Source organism: Chiloscyllium plagiosum, unplaced genomic scaffold (assembly GCF_037043375.1).
Source record: "Chiloscyllium plagiosum isolate Xiang-an unplaced genomic scaffold, Cpla_swu_hap1 HiC_scaffold_40, whole genome shotgun sequence".
NCBI lineage: Eukaryota > Metazoa > Chordata > Chondrichthyes > Orectolobiformes > Hemiscylliidae > Chiloscyllium > Chiloscyllium plagiosum.
The window spans coordinates 21,293,111-21,311,356 of record NW_028270178.1 but is presented as its reverse complement, the minus strand read 5'-3'; the positions used below and the strand labels follow the sequence as shown (position 1 = coordinate 21,311,356).

The following is an 18,246-nucleotide window of genomic DNA, read 5'->3' as shown; positions in this document are numbered from 1 at the left end:
TCTTGCTCGTTTCTCTCTTGCTGCTGTCTCTGTGTCCAGTGAGCACATCCGTGCAGACTGCCTATGATCAGCCTCAGAGCCAATGTTACAAAGTCAGAAGTGGCAGCCGCGATGGTAAGACACTGATGGGTATTTGCGAAGCAGAACTACCAGGCGAAGCGGCACAGTTGTTTAGCAATTGTGGTGTTTTATCTTGATTGTACCAAGATGTGAGAGAAGCGACATTTTTTTTCTCACCCTTCCACGTGCAGGGCTGCAGAAGTTCACTCGTGTTCCAGTGGATAAAGTGAATGTCCTTTGTGCAGGGAGGTACAGTGGAATTGCATTGTGACTGAATTGACACCAAACAGAATTATTTGCGCTGGTACTGCCATCATGGAGGGCATGGTTCCTGTACCTCATGATCTCTATTTTTATCTCTGATCCTATGTCTGAAGAGGGTTTCAAGGAGAGGTGTTTATTCTCCTAGTCCAGTTAGATGTGGTGCAGCCTGAAAATATTGAGCATGGAACCGACTGACATTGCACTTTATTATTGTACTGCTGATTATTACAGTGATTCAACAGGTTCAGAGCTGAGTCAAAGGCTAATCAGTTTTTGCGCTATGAGCCAAGCAATTGGGACAGCATCTATGCATCAAAATGTTTGCTGTGACGTTTGTCAAGATTTTGCAAATAATTCCTGAAAACAGAAGGGAGCTGCTTGACAAAGCAACAATTAAGGCATTGATTTATAAATTTTCACTGTAGAGGAGTGCAACTGGTCAGAACATAGAACATAGAACATAGAACATAGAAGAATACAGCGCAGTACAGGCCCTTCGGCCCTCGATGTTGCGCCGATCCAAGCCCACCTAACCTACACCAGCCCACCATCCTCCATATGCCTATCCAATGCCCGCTTAAATGCCCATAATGAGGGAGAGTCCACCACTGCTACTGGCACGGCATTCCATGAACTCACGACTCGCTGAGTAAAGAACCTACCCCTAACATCTGTCCTATACCTACCCCCCCTTAATTGAAAGCTATGCCCCCTTGTAATAGCTGACTCCATACGAGGAAAAAGATTCTCACTGTCGACCCTATCTAAACCCCTAATCATCTTATACACCTCTATCAAGTCACCCCTAAACCTTCTTTTCTCCAATGAAAACAACCCCAAGTGCCTCAGCCTTTCCTCATACGATCTTTCTACCATACCAGGCAACATCCTGGTAAATCTCCTCTGCACCCGTTCCAGTGCCTCCACATCCTTCCTATTGTATGGCGACCAAAACTGCACACAATACTCCAGATGTGGCCGCACCAGAGTCTTATACAACTGCAACATGACCTCAGTACTCCGGAACTCAATTCCTCTACCAATAAAAGCCAGTACGCCATATGCCTTCTTCACCGCACTATTTACCTGGGTGGCAACTTTCAAAGATTTGTGTACATGGACACCAAGATCCCTCTGCTCATCAACACTACCAAGTATCCGACCATTAGCCCAGTACCCCATCTTTTTATTACTCTTACCAAAGTGAATCACCTCACACTTAGCTACATTGAACTCCATTTGCCACCTTTCTGCCCAGTTCTGCAGCTTATCTATATCCCGCTGTAACCTGCCACATCCTTCCTCACTGTCTACAACTCCTCCGACTTTTGTATCATCCGCAAACTTGCTCACCCAACCTTCTAACCCCTCCTCCAGGTCATTTATAAAAATGACAAACTGCAATGGTCCCAAAACAGATCCTTGCGGAACACCGCTAGTGACGGCACTCCAAGATGAACCTTTGCCATCAACTACTACCCTCTGTCTTCTTCCAGCCAGCCAACTCCTAATCCAAACCTCCAAGTCACTCTCAATGCCATACCTCCGTATTTTTTGCAGTAGTCTACCATGGGGAACCTTATCAAACGCCTTACTAAAATCCATATACACCACATCTACTGCTTTCCCCTCGTCCACCTCCTTAGTCACCTTCTCAAAGAATTCAATAAGGTTTGTGAGGCACGACCTGCCCTTCACAAAACCATGCTGACTATCCTTGATCACATTATTCCTATCCTGATGTTCATAAATCCTATCCCTTACAATTCTCTCTAAGATTTTGCCCACAACAGAAGTGAGACTCACCGGCCTATAGTTATTAGGGTTATCCCTACTCCCCTTCTTGAACAAGGGAACCACATTTGCTAGCCTCCAATCTTCTGGCACTACTCCTGTAGACAACGAGGACATAAAAGTCAAGGCCAATGGCTCTGCAATCTCCTCCCTTGCTTCCCAGAGAATCCTAGGATAAATGCCATCAGGCCCAGGGGACTTATCTATTTTCACCCTTTCCAGAATTTCCAACACCTCTTCTCTACATACCTCAAAGCCATCCATTCTACTTAATTGTGACTCAGTACTCACATTGACAACAATGTCCTGTTCCTGATTGAATACTGACGAAAAGTATTCATTCAGTGTCTCCCCAATCTCTTCAGCCTCCACACGCAACTTCCCACTACTATCCTTGACTGGACCTATTCCTACCCTAGTCATTCTTTTATTCCTGACATACCTATAGAAAGCCTTAGGGTTTTCCCTAATCCTACCAACTAAGGACCTTTCATGTCCCCTCCTTGCTGCTCTTAGCTCTCTCTTCAGGTCCTTCCTGGCTACCTTATAACTCTCAATCGCCCCAATTGAACCTTCACGCCTCATCTTTACATAGGCCGCCCTCTTCCATTTAACAAGGGATTCCAATTCCTTATTAAACCACGGCTCCCTCACACGACCCTTTCCTCCCTGCCTGACGGGCACATACTTATCAAGGACACTCAATAGTTGCTCCTTGAACAAGCTCCACATATCAATTACACCCTTGCCTTGAAGCTTACTTTTCCAGGCCACACATCCTAAGTCATGCCTCATAGCATCGTAATTTCCCTGCCCCCATCTATAACTCTTGCCCTGTAGTGCACACTTATCCCTCTCCATCACTAGAGTAAAGGTCACCGAATTGTGGTCACTGTCCCCAGGGGGGACAGGGGGAATCGTACAAGGCATTCGATGACCTAATGGTATTGCCACTCGATTGAATAACCCAGAAAGGCTGGTATTACTTTTGCGATGCAGTTTCAAATCCAACCATGATGGAAATCATATTCAGTAAAACATCTATAATTAAATCCATGCAACCATTGTCGGCCACCAGGTGAAAAAGGCATATCCAGTTCTTTAACCTGCTATAGGGAAGGAAATCTGCCTTCTATACATGATCTGACCAAAATGTGACTACAGGTATGCAGCAATGTTGTTGACTGTTAACTGCCATCTGGACAATTAGGGATGGGCAATAAATGCTGGTCTTGCAAATGACACCCACATTCCGTGAAGGAATAAGAAAGAATGCACATCAACCCTGCCTTCTCATTCTCCTCCATTTCCACTCTCGCCATTCCACAAAGCACCATTACATGTAGAATATTATGCGTCCATTACATATGACATCCCAGTGAATGTATTCAAACGCACAAGAAATCCGAAAAATCTCTTAACATCAATTTAAATTACACATCTGTTCTTATCCGTGATAGATCAACATTCTTCAAACTGTTCATGCTCAAATGTTTGCATGTTTAATGGGTACCCTTGGTATAAAAATTGTTAGATTCTCCTTATATATAAACATTTTCATAATAAAATTATTCATAGTGTGTATTGACATTTCATTAAACAGTTGAATACGTTGTCATCAGAATATCACAACTGCTGGCTGGAGTGTCCGTTAGGCCTTGAGTTAACCTATTTGTCACTTGGTTAGAGAATCACAAACCCTACAGTGTGGAAGCATATCATTCACCTATCAAGTCCACCTTGAACCTCGGAAGACTATCTCACCCAGGTCCATCCGCCCTATGCTATCCCTGGAGCCATATATTTCTGAAGCCTCATCCTCTTAACCTGCGCAACACTTGTTGCTTTGGGCATACTTAGCATGACCAATCCACGTAATGTACACATCTTTGAGCTGTGGAAGGAAATCGAAGCAACAGGCAGAAACCTTTGTCCTCTGTTCACCAACAGATTTGCCAATTAAAATTGTGTACTTGCGATTCCCGCAGCGGAAAACCTATTCCCTAACTACTTCAATCATAGTGCGCTGGGCTTCAGTGGAGATTTTCAAACTTGGGTGAGCAGACCTTCAGAGTTCCTGAAGGTCTGGAAAAAAGCGTCACCAATAGCTAAAGAATCGGAGGTGGATGCAGCAGCGGAGGAGAGCAGAAGTTGTAGCGTCAGCAGCAGCAAGAGCTCAGTTCTTACTGAGTGTCCAGGTTGTGGCTTGGTCTGGGTTCCTGCATGAAGTTGAAACCGAAATAAAACTTTAATGTCTGGACATTCCTCATTCATTTTGGATTTGTTTCCTTGGTTTTTATTTATTTTTATTATTCTGTTTCTGTAATCAAGTGTGTAACTAAGATTACGCTGATTACATTAGCAGTGATGCTGCTGCTGAAGAATGGCGACTTTTGTTCCAACAGCGATGGCACAGCGAATGAAATTCGTGTCTGGCCAATGGTCAATTGGTGGAGTACTTAACAAGAAGGACTGTACAGTTGGGCACTTCCTTTATTTCATAATTTTTCTGCTTTATACTATATGTCTTTTGTTTATTTCTCTATCTTATAAGATGGTGTCGGAGAATGGAAACAATGTACAACAATTTGCACTGTTGTTTGACACAAGATGCATGTGACAATAAATAAATCAGATAAAAGAGAAATTCCTGCTCTGCTGGTCTCGGGAATGCTACCATCACCACCCTCGTCAATGAGAAAGTAGACTGTCAGAATGATCAATGAATCTTCATGCTAGTCATCGCTAGGAAGGCCAACAATCGGATTCTCAAAAAACGTCTTCTCCCAGTCTTAGAGGAAAACCTCTCTGAAATCCAGTGTGGCTTCCAACCAAAGCATGGTATTGTGCACATGGCATTTACTGCTTGGTAACTTCATAGAAATATCGGCCGCAAAACCAACCACTCGAGAAGGCTTTTGTCGACCTGAGCAAGGTGTTTGACTGAGTCAGTTGAAAGTTGCTATAGGTGATCCTGTCAAAGGTTGCCTGTTCAACGAAATTTTCGTGGAGAAAGTGAGGGCTGCAGATGCTGGAGATCACAGCTGAAAATGTGTTGCTGTAAAAGCGCAGCAGGTCAGGCAGCATCCAAGGAACAGGAGAATCGATGTTTCGGGCATAAGCCCTTCTTCGTCCAACGAAATTTGTCAACATCGTCAATATGCGGGGTGCGGGGCTGCGTAGGTGGGGCACCAGTGTTGAGGACCGTTGCCTATCTTCCCTGATTGCGGTGTATGGGTCAGGAAGTTGATGATCTGGTTGCAAAGAGACTTAGGTCTCGGAGTTTGCAGATTAAATTAGTTGAGATTATAACGTTAAAAGCAGAGCAGCAGTCGATAAATGGGAGTGTGGTATACGCTCCTTATTATTCCGATTTTTCAAGGGTAAGTGTAGGCGAGGTAAATAGCGTTAGCCGTGGGCTTGTTGCATCAATATACAAGTTGAAAGGACTCAATAAAGGCTGGGCTGCGAGAGTTCATTTTGTTTTGTAGTTATGGTGATTAAAAGCACTGGATAGTAGTTACACGTGTTTTCTTTGGTACCAGGATGATGATTTCAATATACTATATTTCTCCTAAGTTCATTTTGATCACAGAAATGGGTTTTCTTCATATGTGCTCTAAACCAATGTGTCAGCGACAAAATTTTCTTTTCTTCTGAATTGTATCGTCGGTATGTTAACTGTACTGAAACATTTATATACTTTCCCTGGATTCTTTCAAATAAGGTGAGAGTGGTCCTTGCAGTTAACAGTTTCCTTTCAGCTGTTACTAATGCAAAATTCAAAACGATATAAAGACAACACGAGACTTTGTCTTTTTTTTCTCTATCATTATGTATTTCTGTTGACGGGCAGTCACCTTTTCCAATAAAAAAAACTGACAGATCATTTGATGTTCATTTCATTTTCTTGTAATGAAATGGCATTTTGTTTAAAAAATGTTTCTGGTATAATCAATTTGAATCATTTCATATTATAAAGCTAGTACGAAGAGCATAATTGCGAAAAGTCTTTCCAATTGGCGAAAGCATGAGTGTATTATCTGTCTATTCCAAGTTGCTTACTTTCTATATTATTGCCAAAGGCGCCACAACATTGTGGAAGTTGGGGAGTATTTGGTTATTAAGCCCACTAAGGCCGACATACAGTAGAACCTAGCTTACCTTTGAAATAAAAATCATTTCATTAGGTGCTTCTTTTGGCTTTATCAATAAAGATAGCCCAAATCGTTTACGTTTACTTCAGCAAGTTCACTTTTAGACAAGGTTATGACGATAATGGTTATTTGCTGTTGACTGAAAGTGTAGGCAAGTGTTGTAAAATGTTAGGATGTGAAGCTTTAGTTTTCCGAGGCATTAGTGAGGTCATATCTGGAGCACTGTGGACACTGTACTTCAAAAGGATATTAATATGTTGGAAGCAATTCAGACAACGTTTGGTTGACTAATATGAGTCAGGAGTTTGTTGTCTTATCAGAAAAGTCTGGACAGGCTCACCATTTCTGTTAGCAGTTCACGAGCTGATCGAGTTCCAAGTTCCCTTGTTGGTCAATGTAGACAGACATTGTGCATCACCTATTCAGAAAAAAGGTAGACGCAAGAATGTTGGAATGAAAAAAAAACAAGGAACAAGTGTACACCACTCAGCCCTGAGACTCCACTCCACCATCCAATAAGATCACAGTTGTTATGATTTTCACCTCACTCCACGTTCATGTGTAACCCATATAATCTTTAATTCCCTTGGTAACTCACGAATCTATCTACGTCTGCATTTGAAATATTTTAAAATTCTGTTTTTAATGCCTTTTGAGGAAGGGAATTGCAAAAACTCTCGAATTTCTTTGAAAATAAAAACGTTTACTCATCTCTATTTTGCAAGTTGTGCCCCTTACATTTAGCTATGATCTCTGGATCTATGACCTAGGCCTTCCGAGTTAGATCAGAAGTGACATAATTGATACAAATAAGATCTTGAGGAAAACGGAACAGATAGATGTGGAAAAGATGCTTCCCTTTGCTGAAGAACATAAAACTAAGGAATCATGGTTTAAAGGAAGACATTCTCCAGCTTTCTTTTGCTCCTTATGTAGATTATTGAATCATTTATTGATATTTGTGAGGTATTGGTATTTGACTTGTTAAATAAGAAACCTTTTCTTTAATTAAAGTTTGACTCAGTCCCTGCCTTTTAACTGTCACGCAAAAGAAGTGTACCTGAGTAAATGTTTGAGTACTCCTTTCGGGTAGCACGACAAATTTGTACAATCCGATGAACCAGTGGAATCCGTATGCTGCGTCATCTTCAGAATGTTATCTTAGTAAATGAAATTGAAATACGTCACTAAGCTTTCAATTTACATAACTTAACAGAGTATTGGGAATTGATCATACTTTTTTTGTTTTTCTTCTTAAAATCACCGAACAACAAATAAGAATGTGCTGCTCTTCATTAACAAACAGTTATTGCCAATCACTGACTGACTCTATTGCTCTAGATGGATGTACATGTATATGGTGATGAACACGGATAGGTATCCATCACAATGCATGTTACAACACGAGAGCATGCATTGATGAATAAACGTCTAGGAGTCACAATGATTTATTTCTCCCTGTCTAAGTGATATTTCAGTGTAGTTATGGGCAGGGCTATAAAAGACAAAACGACAGAATTTATTGATTCCAATTCAATATTCTTTTTAAAGATCAAATTGGTTTAGTGTGATCATTTCTAAATTGCCTTTGCGAGCTTCAGTAACTCAGTGAGTTTGTTTTCTCCCCAGATTATGTCGTTAAAATATAGTCACTACCCTAATGTATGAATCAAGATAGCCAAAGAACGCACAGAAGGCTCCCACAAAACGGGATTTTAAGTTGATCATGCTAGCATGTTAGAGTGGAGATCATTGAGTGATAGCATTGTCAGGACAGTAAGGCAAATCTGTCGTCCCGCTTTCAAGTAGTGATTGTATAATTCCTTGCTCAATTTGCGTGAAAATTCCCTTACTTCCCACTCAGATTACACTGCTCCCGTAGTAATCAGACTCTGCCATCTTTCCTCAACATCCATGCTCAGAAACGGTTGCCCTCGCTCTGTACTGTCCGGCTGAAACTCAATACATACCATTGAGCTGAACCTGCACAGAGCAGTACTCCAACAGTGTTGTTTCAGAGGCCAGCATGTGACGATGCTGTTCCGAAAACAAAGTTATGCTGCCTTTGATCTTTTTTTGGAGCGTTCATAAAGGCACAGACTCTGAAACATCTGGCGTTGGAGCGTCTTAGTGTCAATTTCATTATAACTAGCAAACATTGCCTCAGGCAAAAGACGTTTAACTTAAAAGAAAAGCATTTGTACCTGAAAGGGAAATAGCCAGTTCTCCCAGCTCAGTTTTTCCTCTAGTTTTTTTCTCTCTGAAAACAATCAGGCAGTTGAAAAAACTGCTGGACTAAAAGAAGTACACCCAGAATGATCCTCCTCACACTCTCTGACTTCTCTTGTGTAAGACCCTGGGTTTGATTTGACTTTCGGTGCCAAGGGATGTTTGTGGGGATTGTTGCAAGTATAAGGAACAGCATTATTAACTTGACATGATCTGTTGGGTTTTCAGGTAGGTTAAGTTATTCGATATTCTGTTCTCTTTTGTTTATGTTTCATTTGATAATCTTGTAAATATTTTTTGTTTCCTTGAAAACTATTTGGTTTTACATGCTGCATCCCTCCTGGACTATCCACGTTGCACCTGCCCAAAACAATGGCAAAGTTAGAGTCTATGGGCGGCACGATGGCACAATGGTTAGCACTGCTGCCTCACAGCGCCAGAGACCCGGGTTCATTTCCCGCCTCAGGCGACTGACTGTGTGGAGTTTGCACGTTCTCCCCGTGTCTGCGTGGGTTTCCTCTGGGTGCTCCGGTTTCCTCCCACAGTCCAAACATGTGCAGGTCAGGTGAATTGGCCATGCTAAATTACCCATAGTGTTAGGTTAGGGGTATGGGTGGGTTGCGCTTCGGTGGGGCGGTGTGGACTTGTTGGGCCGAAGGGCCTGTTTCCACACTGTAAGTAATCTAATCTAATCTCATCTAATATTTTCTTGAAACATATTTTGGTGCCTGACCTGAATCCTTAACGAGCATTCTGGCAGTGCTGATGCAACACTGAGGAAGTGCTGACTCTGCAGAAAAGAACACTCATTCAATACTGCAACTGTACTGGATAGCATTCTCAAAGTAGCGACGCTCCAACACTGCAGCACTCAATCAGTACCGAACCTTCGAATGAGCAGCACTCCCAAAGAGCTGCCCCTCCAACAGTTCAAGGCTTTGTCAGTACTGATCTCCTGGCATGCAATACTCCCTCAACACTGACTATCTGATACTGTTGCTTTCCCTCAGTGCTGTACCACCCAATGGCTATCAAATAGAAAGACAAAGCATATGCTCAAGACTTTCTCATTAGGCATTTCAGAACATCAGAACTTGTCTCTTATATTGTTCACCTCTAATTATGGATCCCACTAAGTCTTCAGGGGATCTACCAGATCACACGGTTCAATGTTATGCATCTCATTTCATATTGCAATTAGTGCTCTCTCTTCCAAGGAATGGATCTCCAGACTGTCCAAACACCCCAAAAGATATAGCATTCCATTCTGAGATCTTTCAAGATGGCAAAAATAGTAAGAACAGAGTAGATATTTCGGCCCTTCGAGACTCCTTTACAATTCAATAGAATTCAATATTTCTATATTTCCAATATTTCTATATTTCCAATACACATCCAATATTTCTTCTGTTCACGTTCCTGTCCATTCCCCATAACCCGTGAATCCCTGACTGACTAAGAATCTATCTGTCTCAGCCTTAAACATACATAATGACTCGGAACTCACAAGGTTCTCTGTGGCAACGTGACCCGAAGACTGATACCTCTTTGAGACAAGAAATTCCTCCTCATCTCAGTCTAAATGGGTCCCCTTTACTCTGTGACGATATCTTCTGTTGCTGGAGTCTCCTGTGAGGGGAAGCAAACTCTCAGCATTTACCATCTCAAGTTCCTTAAGAAACCTATATATTTCACTGAGATCACTTTTCATCCCTCGAAACTCCGGTGAATAGATTCCCAACATATTAAACTTTGCTCATACGATAATCCCTCCAGACCAGCGATCAGACTTCTCAGAAATTCTTTCAATGGAACAATGTTTTCCTGAAATAAAGGGTCCAAAACTGCTCAGTAAATGTGGGTTGGATTAAAATATACAAAAGGCAATAGAATAAGTACACGAACAGGAAAGATTTGGAGGAAGACAGGACAGGATCAATCAAGTGGGACGATTTAAGTGTGAGATTATGTTCGACATGGACTGGTTGGACAGCTGGTTGTGTTTCTGTACTGTAAGACATTATGACTCTACATGGTCTCACCAGCTCCTTGTGCAGTTGCACGAATAATTTCCTACTCTGGTCCTCCAATTCTCCTGAACTATTTTCACTTGTACCTCCTTCAGTGTCATGTGCCATATTAAAATTGATATGGAATCAGTACTCCACATTCGATGTGGGGGATAAAACCAATTTCAGGAAAGGACTGTACTTGTACTTTTGTACTGCATTTTCTAAGAGAACTCATCATGGCTGTTAACACTTAGGAACACCGCTGTATCAGGACCTTGGACATTTAATTCAAATGGGGAAAGGGAAAGACACTTACTTCCTTGACCCTGCATTCGTCTGTCCTTGCAAATGCCTTGCTACTTTGTTTCATTACTCACTCTGTCTTTATTAGCTTTGTATTCAATCGAATGTTCCGTTTGATCCTCCAAGCTACAGACTTTCAGGGCAGGTGTGTGTCAATGCAAACTGCTTCCAAAGGAGATCAGTTCAAACGGTCTTAAGCAACACTTGTCAATCAAGTATTGAAGCAACTTGAACACCCTTGACTTCGCAAACATAGAATGATTCTAAATAATAGGTTGGGAGGTCAAAACTGCATAAATTGCTCGCTATACCGAATCTGCTGTGTCTGAAGAGATTGTAGACGCAACCTTCCTTGTTAATGAAACAGACACGCCATGAGACAGGAAAGATTCAATAGTGGGAAGGAACAGAAAAAAAAATCAATAAATAAAGGAGACAGAACGAAACTAAGACAGCCTATTAACTGTATTCAAACAGCCAACTATACGCACACTAAATTCTCAGAATGGTCTTCTTCTTGTTTTGTGCAACAGGCTGGAGGAGCGGGTGAGCAGCGTCCTTATCTTCCTGTGTAATTGTAACAAGTTGGAGAAGGGTGTTAATGGCCTCCCCCTGTTCCTATGCACCAGGCTGGAGAAGGGACTGAATGTTTTAACAGGCTCCTGAGGAGTAGAACGATCTCCTCCACAGTTTCATTATTGCCAGCGTCGGTGATTGAATAATCACACCATAAACCAAACTTATTCCACCTTTACTTGGTAAAATGGCAGCTTCGAATGACTCAATCTCCACAAACAAAACTGACGTTACTTTTATTTCTTTTATTTCAAAAATATATTTCTTTCGTGAAATATCTTGATATAAATACATATGTACTACAGTAAATTCCAGTTCTGTACAAATACACAATGCAGACGGACTCTATCTAACAAACCAATGAAAGGCAGCTCTTCCTTTTATAAGATTATATTTGCATGTATTGTAAGACCAGGAATCTCCAATAACTGAAAGGAATCCCATTTTTACTTTGGCAGACATATGTCAGAGGTGGTGTTTCCCCACTGTGCCTTTGCGATAGCTGCCTCCAAGATATCCTGGACCTCGCAATGTCTCAATCTGCAACAATAAATGGAGGTCAACTCCTTGCTCTGTAAGACCACAAGTTTCTGGAAGACCAATGACGTCCTTCACCAAGTAAATGGCCACCCAAGCGGCGTTGGTGCACTTCTGGGAATGTGTTCCAGGGAACATGCCCGAGAGTGCAGAATCCTGCATCATGGAGAAGCTTGGGCTGAACTTTGACTAAAACCACAGAACTGCAGTAGCTACAAGACTCAAAACCCCATGAAGAGGCGGAGCCACCCACTTCATCTCTTTTTTTGTTCGAGTATGTATCACCGTGGGGACAGGGGGGGCACGATGATACAATCCAATTCAGGTCCCATACAAAATCCCCGCAGAATATCAGGTGAAGCAAATTATCAATGGCAATGAATTCTTCACTGTTGCACAAGGGTTATGGTAGGAACAAAGGCATTTGCTTCTTCAAACGTCGTTGGAACTTCCACTGACTTTTGGGTTTTCGAAATACGAACAGTTCTTGTTGCAATAATTCGAACACGTGTCTTTCTTCGCTTCGGTTGAACCTTAAGCCCTTGGATGGATACTGAGCCAACGTTTAACATTCCAAAATGTGAGATGTTCAAGACCCAAACTGTGAGTTCTTAGTAAATTCGATGGTTGATGTCCCCCTCGTTGGGAACTACGTTTGAATGTGCTTACTCTCTGGAAAACTGCTTCGGAAGCACTTTGACCTGCTCTCCTTAATATTTAGGGTGGACAGGGTTTGACCCTTTCCATAAATGGGTTGATGTGAAGTGATCTGGTGGTGTGCTGGAACACAGGTTCACTTCGGACCGGGCTCCAAACTGATGGTATTAGGTAAGGAATTTGGCGATATCATCTCCGTATTTCTTTTTCATTGAATGTTCCTGATGATCGCCCCGGTCATTCTGCAGCGTCAGTCTGTTATAGATCATCTAGACAACGGCAAGAAACAAGGCTGTTTTCTCAGCCGGTGCTTGACCTGTCTCTTCTGTATTAATCAAAGCCCGAGGGAAACTGAGGCGTATGATCTGCTTTACAAGAGAATGTGATTTATTCGCGGAAATAAGTCTCCTGGTGTCAGCTAAGTGCAGTTAGCAATGGAATAAACATTTGATTCAATACATCTAAACTCCAATAATTGCACTCATACAAATCTGGTAAGACCATATAAATTTTTACGCAATGCACAGATGTGAAAGTGGACCTGACAGCTGAGGTGAGAGTTATCCTTTTCAGTTTAAGATGCGATCCATGAAGTGTCTTGTGGTGCAGAGATAGTTTCCCTACTTCTGAGCCAGGAGTCGCTCATTCAAGTCTCTCATACCTGCTCTAGGTGGTATGTTAAAACAGGTCGATTAGTACAATATAGAATAGAATTCATGCAACTCATAATAGAATCACAAAGTTTGTATAATACAAAAACAGAATATGCCTGTCTTGGCACTCGTTTGTGTTTTGAACCACTTGTTGTGTCACTGTGATGCAAATGTGAATTATTTCGGTCAAGGCACGAGACTAACAATTTTGGGTAAGTCGATTTTCTCTCTTATCTGCATTACGTGTAAGGAATCGTTTGCTGGGGAATAAGGTGTTCAGACTTTCAACATCTGGTCATTTCAACATAATCTGCAAAATCCTCAAATGCTTTCCTTTGGAAAGGTGCGTTGTTTTGGATTATTCCATCTTCAAAATTGAGTCTAAATTGAGGGTCTATTGGAGAACGTAAGGTCTAGGGAGATAAAAGCCGCGTTTGACGTCTGTTTCTCCAAACAAGTTGCTATTTACACGTGAGCAAAATTGAGAATTGATAATAGATAATAGCCAGATGGAAATGGTTTATGCGATGTTGATTCTTTGCATCGACTCATTTTGTTTTTAAATTGAATTCGTATTTGCTTTTAGAATTTAAGCTGAATAAATGATGGTCGGTAGATATAAACAAATTTAGAGGGTTTCTCCACAACTATTTCTGTTCCATTGTAAAAGCTAGGTTGTCCACTGCTGATTTTAGAAATAAAGTCTTCGCTCTAATCTTGAATTTTTATACATACACAAATGATCAGTTGAAGTCTACAGTTCGGTAAAAATAATTGTTTGCAAGGATATTTGTTAAGTAGTTGCAGAATAGATTAAGTTGAGATGTGAAGTAACTATTATCTAATTGAATAATGGGATAAAATGGCTGATTGGCCACCTCACGGCAGCATGGCTGTAGGAGATTTGCCAGTCCTTAGGAAAGATGCAAATTGAACAGAATGGATGAAGAATGCCTGTTGTGACGGGGATTTTGGGACAGGGTGGTACTGCTGTGTTACAACGAAGCTTACTTCGGAACTGGGACAAGGCTGGTCGTTATGGGTAAGTAAATGGATTAGTAATGAGAGAAAATTTGTTTTAAATCGTGGATCCATGTGTGGAAGGATTTGGGGAGTAAATGGAATTGGTGGAGTAAAAGTGCTGGAGTTGAGGGGAATGATTTAGATCTTCCAACTTGTGGAGACAGACTGCACCCATTCAATTGTAGGATAAGGGAATAAGTTGGAACATAATGGAGATTCTGTAAAATCAACTGAAGGTGCAAATAGATTCCCAAACATGGACGTGTGAAAATATCGGACTTGGCATTAATATAGACCGAAAACTACTTCCATTCAATTGTGTTGTACACAAGTCTAATCTAAAGTTTATAGAATAAGTTGCAGGGACTCTGGCTAAGGTTTTCTGCTAACAATTGAGGGGAATTAACAACGCTGATTCCAGAACCAAGAGATTAGAGACATCAACAGAGATGGAACATTCATAAAATAGTACAGGAATAGGTTCTTCGGCCCACCATATCTGTGTTGACTACGGTGCCATTCTATAGTAATCCCATCTGCCTGCACTTGGTCTTTATCCCTCTCTTCCCTGCCTATATATGTGTCTGATTAAATGCTTCTTAAACATTGTTATTATTTCTGCTTCGAACACCTTCACTGGCAGTTCAGTATAGGTGCATAACGCTCACTGTGTGAAAAACCTTCCTGCTTTCACCTTAAACCTATGTCCCTCTTATTTTATGTAACACCCTGGTAAAAATATTAGCTAACCTACGCTTATCTCTCATTGCATGTCGCCCCTCTCGTGAAAAGAACCGAAAAACACTTTCTAAACTTACTTTATAGCTAGTCCAGGTTACATCCTGGTAAAACTCCATTACATCTCTCCAAAACCTCCATATCAGTGTGGTGACGGGAACTGCCCACGATAGCCCAAAGATTGCCTAATTTCAATCTTGTGCAACTGCAACATGACTTGACAACGTTTAGTCTCAAAGCCGGACTTATGAAGGTAAACATATCGTATACCTTCTTTATCCACTATGTTGCATCTTTCAGGGAGCTATGTCAATCCCCTTAAGGAAGGTATATGTATACATACACAGATATATATATACATATACGTATGTATGTGTGTATGTGCGCACGAACACCAGCAAGAGATTCAATCCTCTATTCGGGAGAACGATCTGTGCCAAAACAGTGACAGAACTGCGTGACAGATGAGATTAAATTGTTGAGAATAACATGGCTGATATAATGTGTGAAAATTGTGAAAGCTGTGAAGACGGAAGGGGGTTATGTGAAAATATTTGGGAAGAGACTGTGTGTGGAAAGTAAATGGCAGAACAAAGATGTTGAAATGAAAACCATTTCTCTCTTAAGTAGATTTATCTATCCACGTTTAGCTATGAATGTTGAAAAGGCTGGAATACTTCTGATGAGTTTAAAGGGAAGATTTGCTGTGTAATCCCATTGATAAAATACCAAGAACAGGTGAATAGTTGATCTTCTCAAAGTCTTGATGATAGAAATAGGAAAAGGTAGGGTAAATAAAAATGAACTATTTGCACTGATTGGAGATTCCAGAAGGAAGAGACATAATCTGAGAACTGGGCCAGAGCGTGCAGGAAACATATTAGAAAGCACTTCTGCACTGAGGTAAATGTTTGAAAGTCTCTTCCACAAACGATTGGATCAGCTGCACAGTTTATATCTCAGGCAGTTTTTTTGTTGTTGCTATTTTGTCACTATATTAATGGATATGGCCAAAGGCAGCTATATAGATTTAGACCAAAGATCAGCCACGATTCAATGAAATGGTGGAACAACTTCGAGGTGCTGAAAGGCCTCCTCTTGTTTCAATTTTGCCATAATTTCATTAGACTGGTAATATTTCTAATGATTCACAGAGTTTTGAAGGTGAATTCTTTATTACTTTGTTCAATTAAGTTCATTAGGAGTCATTATGATAATCAGAGAAAATATTTCCACTGGTGGTGGTATCCGGGGAGTCGTGGTTATATTAAGAATTAAAGTAGCCCATTCAGGAATGATGGACGTCTAGGACCCTTACTCAGTAACTACGAGAGGCTAATACGTGCCTGTCCATGGAAACTCTCGACTCTGATAATAATAGACTCTGAAACAATAGTATAGAAAAAAGTCATGTTAGTTAAGAGTTCGCTAAACAGGGCTAAATGGCCTCCACTCCAATTCCCACACTGCATTGTCGCGTGATTCCATGGGTTTCCTTTTCATCAAGTGGCAACACTCACAAAGACCTGAAAGGTTTTCAGACAGGCGTCTAGCTTTGTGTTCTGCTAGCACGTATTACTTCGGCGCTGGCACCAAGTTGACAGTTTTTGGTAAGTTTGTTGATGTCTACTTGTATAAATATCCATCGTTTGTCTATCGGCTGTGACTGGCTGTCTATCCCCACCTTTGTCTGTCTTGCGATGGGAAATGTTAGCTCTGTAGGTCTGTTTAGCTATTTAATTATTGTGTGCCTCTTTACTCAACGTGGGTCATGAAGTATATCGTAAAGAATAGAGGCTGTCCATTTTGGTGAAGTGTCAATGCATCTTTACGGCAGCATGGCGGCCAATGATTATTGGCGCCAGGGACGCAGGTTCGATTCCGTCCTCGGGCTACTGTCTGTATGGCTTTTGCACATTATCCCTGAGTTGGTGTGGGTTTCGTCCTACAGTCCGAAAACGTGTGGGTTAGATTATCTGGCCGTAGTGTTCAGGATGTGAAGGCTGGATGGAGTCTTGGTGACATGTTCTTCGGAAGGTCAGTGTGGAATCTATCGGCTGAATCTCCTGTTTCTACACTTCTACTTAAATGTATCAACACTATTATCCTCAACCAACCATTTCTGGTAACGAAATACCTGCAACAGCTAGTCTTCAGTGGAAATTACTGCTAAACTGCTCAAGATGAATTTCTCATTGAATGTTAAATGTAAAAAAAAGGTGATTGTGCACCATATTTGGCAACGGCGAATTTGTTCTGTTCATCTTAGAACTATAGTTCTAATAATGCAAGCAGAATATAATCAATGTAACTTTGGTAAGGGGCTAACGTTTCCATTTTATGTTGGTACACAGCTGGGTTTGAATTCATGTCGTTAATGAGGACTCGTTAAAATTGTTGGGCAATCTTATATATTTCAGAAGATTTAATCATCTCAGGGACATATAAAAACGTTGACAGATAGTGTACCAACTTAGTTTAGAGAACTCCCATATTTATTTTTCACATACTCTTTTTCCTCTTTCGGTACTTTCTCCCTGTTAGTTTTATAAACTTCTTTCATCTTCTGCACGCCATCGACTTTGCATTCATAAAGATTGAACTTAACTACAGACATCCATGCCCTCAAACTCTCAACCACGAAATACTTCAATTGCTTTCACTGAGGTTCAATACTTCACTTGGCAACTTTATCTCTTACATTATCTTGAAGTTGCTTCTTAAATCCCAAATGCTTAAACAGACTTTTGATTCTAACGTACACTTATGTGGGTCAGTATGATTCTGCCACTTAGCCTCTGAAATACCTATAGAAAATCTATTTGAATTTAAGTTGCTATATAAACCCAATACACTGCGAATCAAATATCCCTATTTTAAACCGGAATGTAAGATTATGCATGTTCAAATATTTCTCACTGAAGATCCCACATATCTATTCTTTTTTACTTTTTCGTAGTTTTAACACTGCAGACTGCCATTGTGATGTTTTTGCTATGAGTATATATTTGTCACCTGAACCAAGTTACTGATTGCTGGTAGGTGAACACTTAATATATTGCACAAAATTTTAAATTTAATTACTCCAATAGTAGGGAAGTTTGGCCATTATCCAGCATTGGCCTTGCGAGTTTTTTTCCCAGTGTTAAGAACTTGACAACCTGTTCAATCATTCTAATAATCATCATTTGGATTCTCTGCTCTGCGAGATTCACTCATTCTTAATAATATTGATAAAGTTGC

General features: G+C 40.9%; 1 gene segment (V, D, J or C); it reads left to right on the top strand.

The window, feature by feature from the left end:
- The window catches only part of LOC122544078 (M1-specific T cell receptor beta chain-like), a 44,844-nt gene that overhangs the window by 7,006 nt on the left and 19,592 nt on the right, over positions 1-18,246 (top strand). Inside the window, 1 exon segment of the C gene segment in view lies at positions 16,557-16,613. Coding sequence covers positions 16,557-16,613 — 57 coding nt within the window.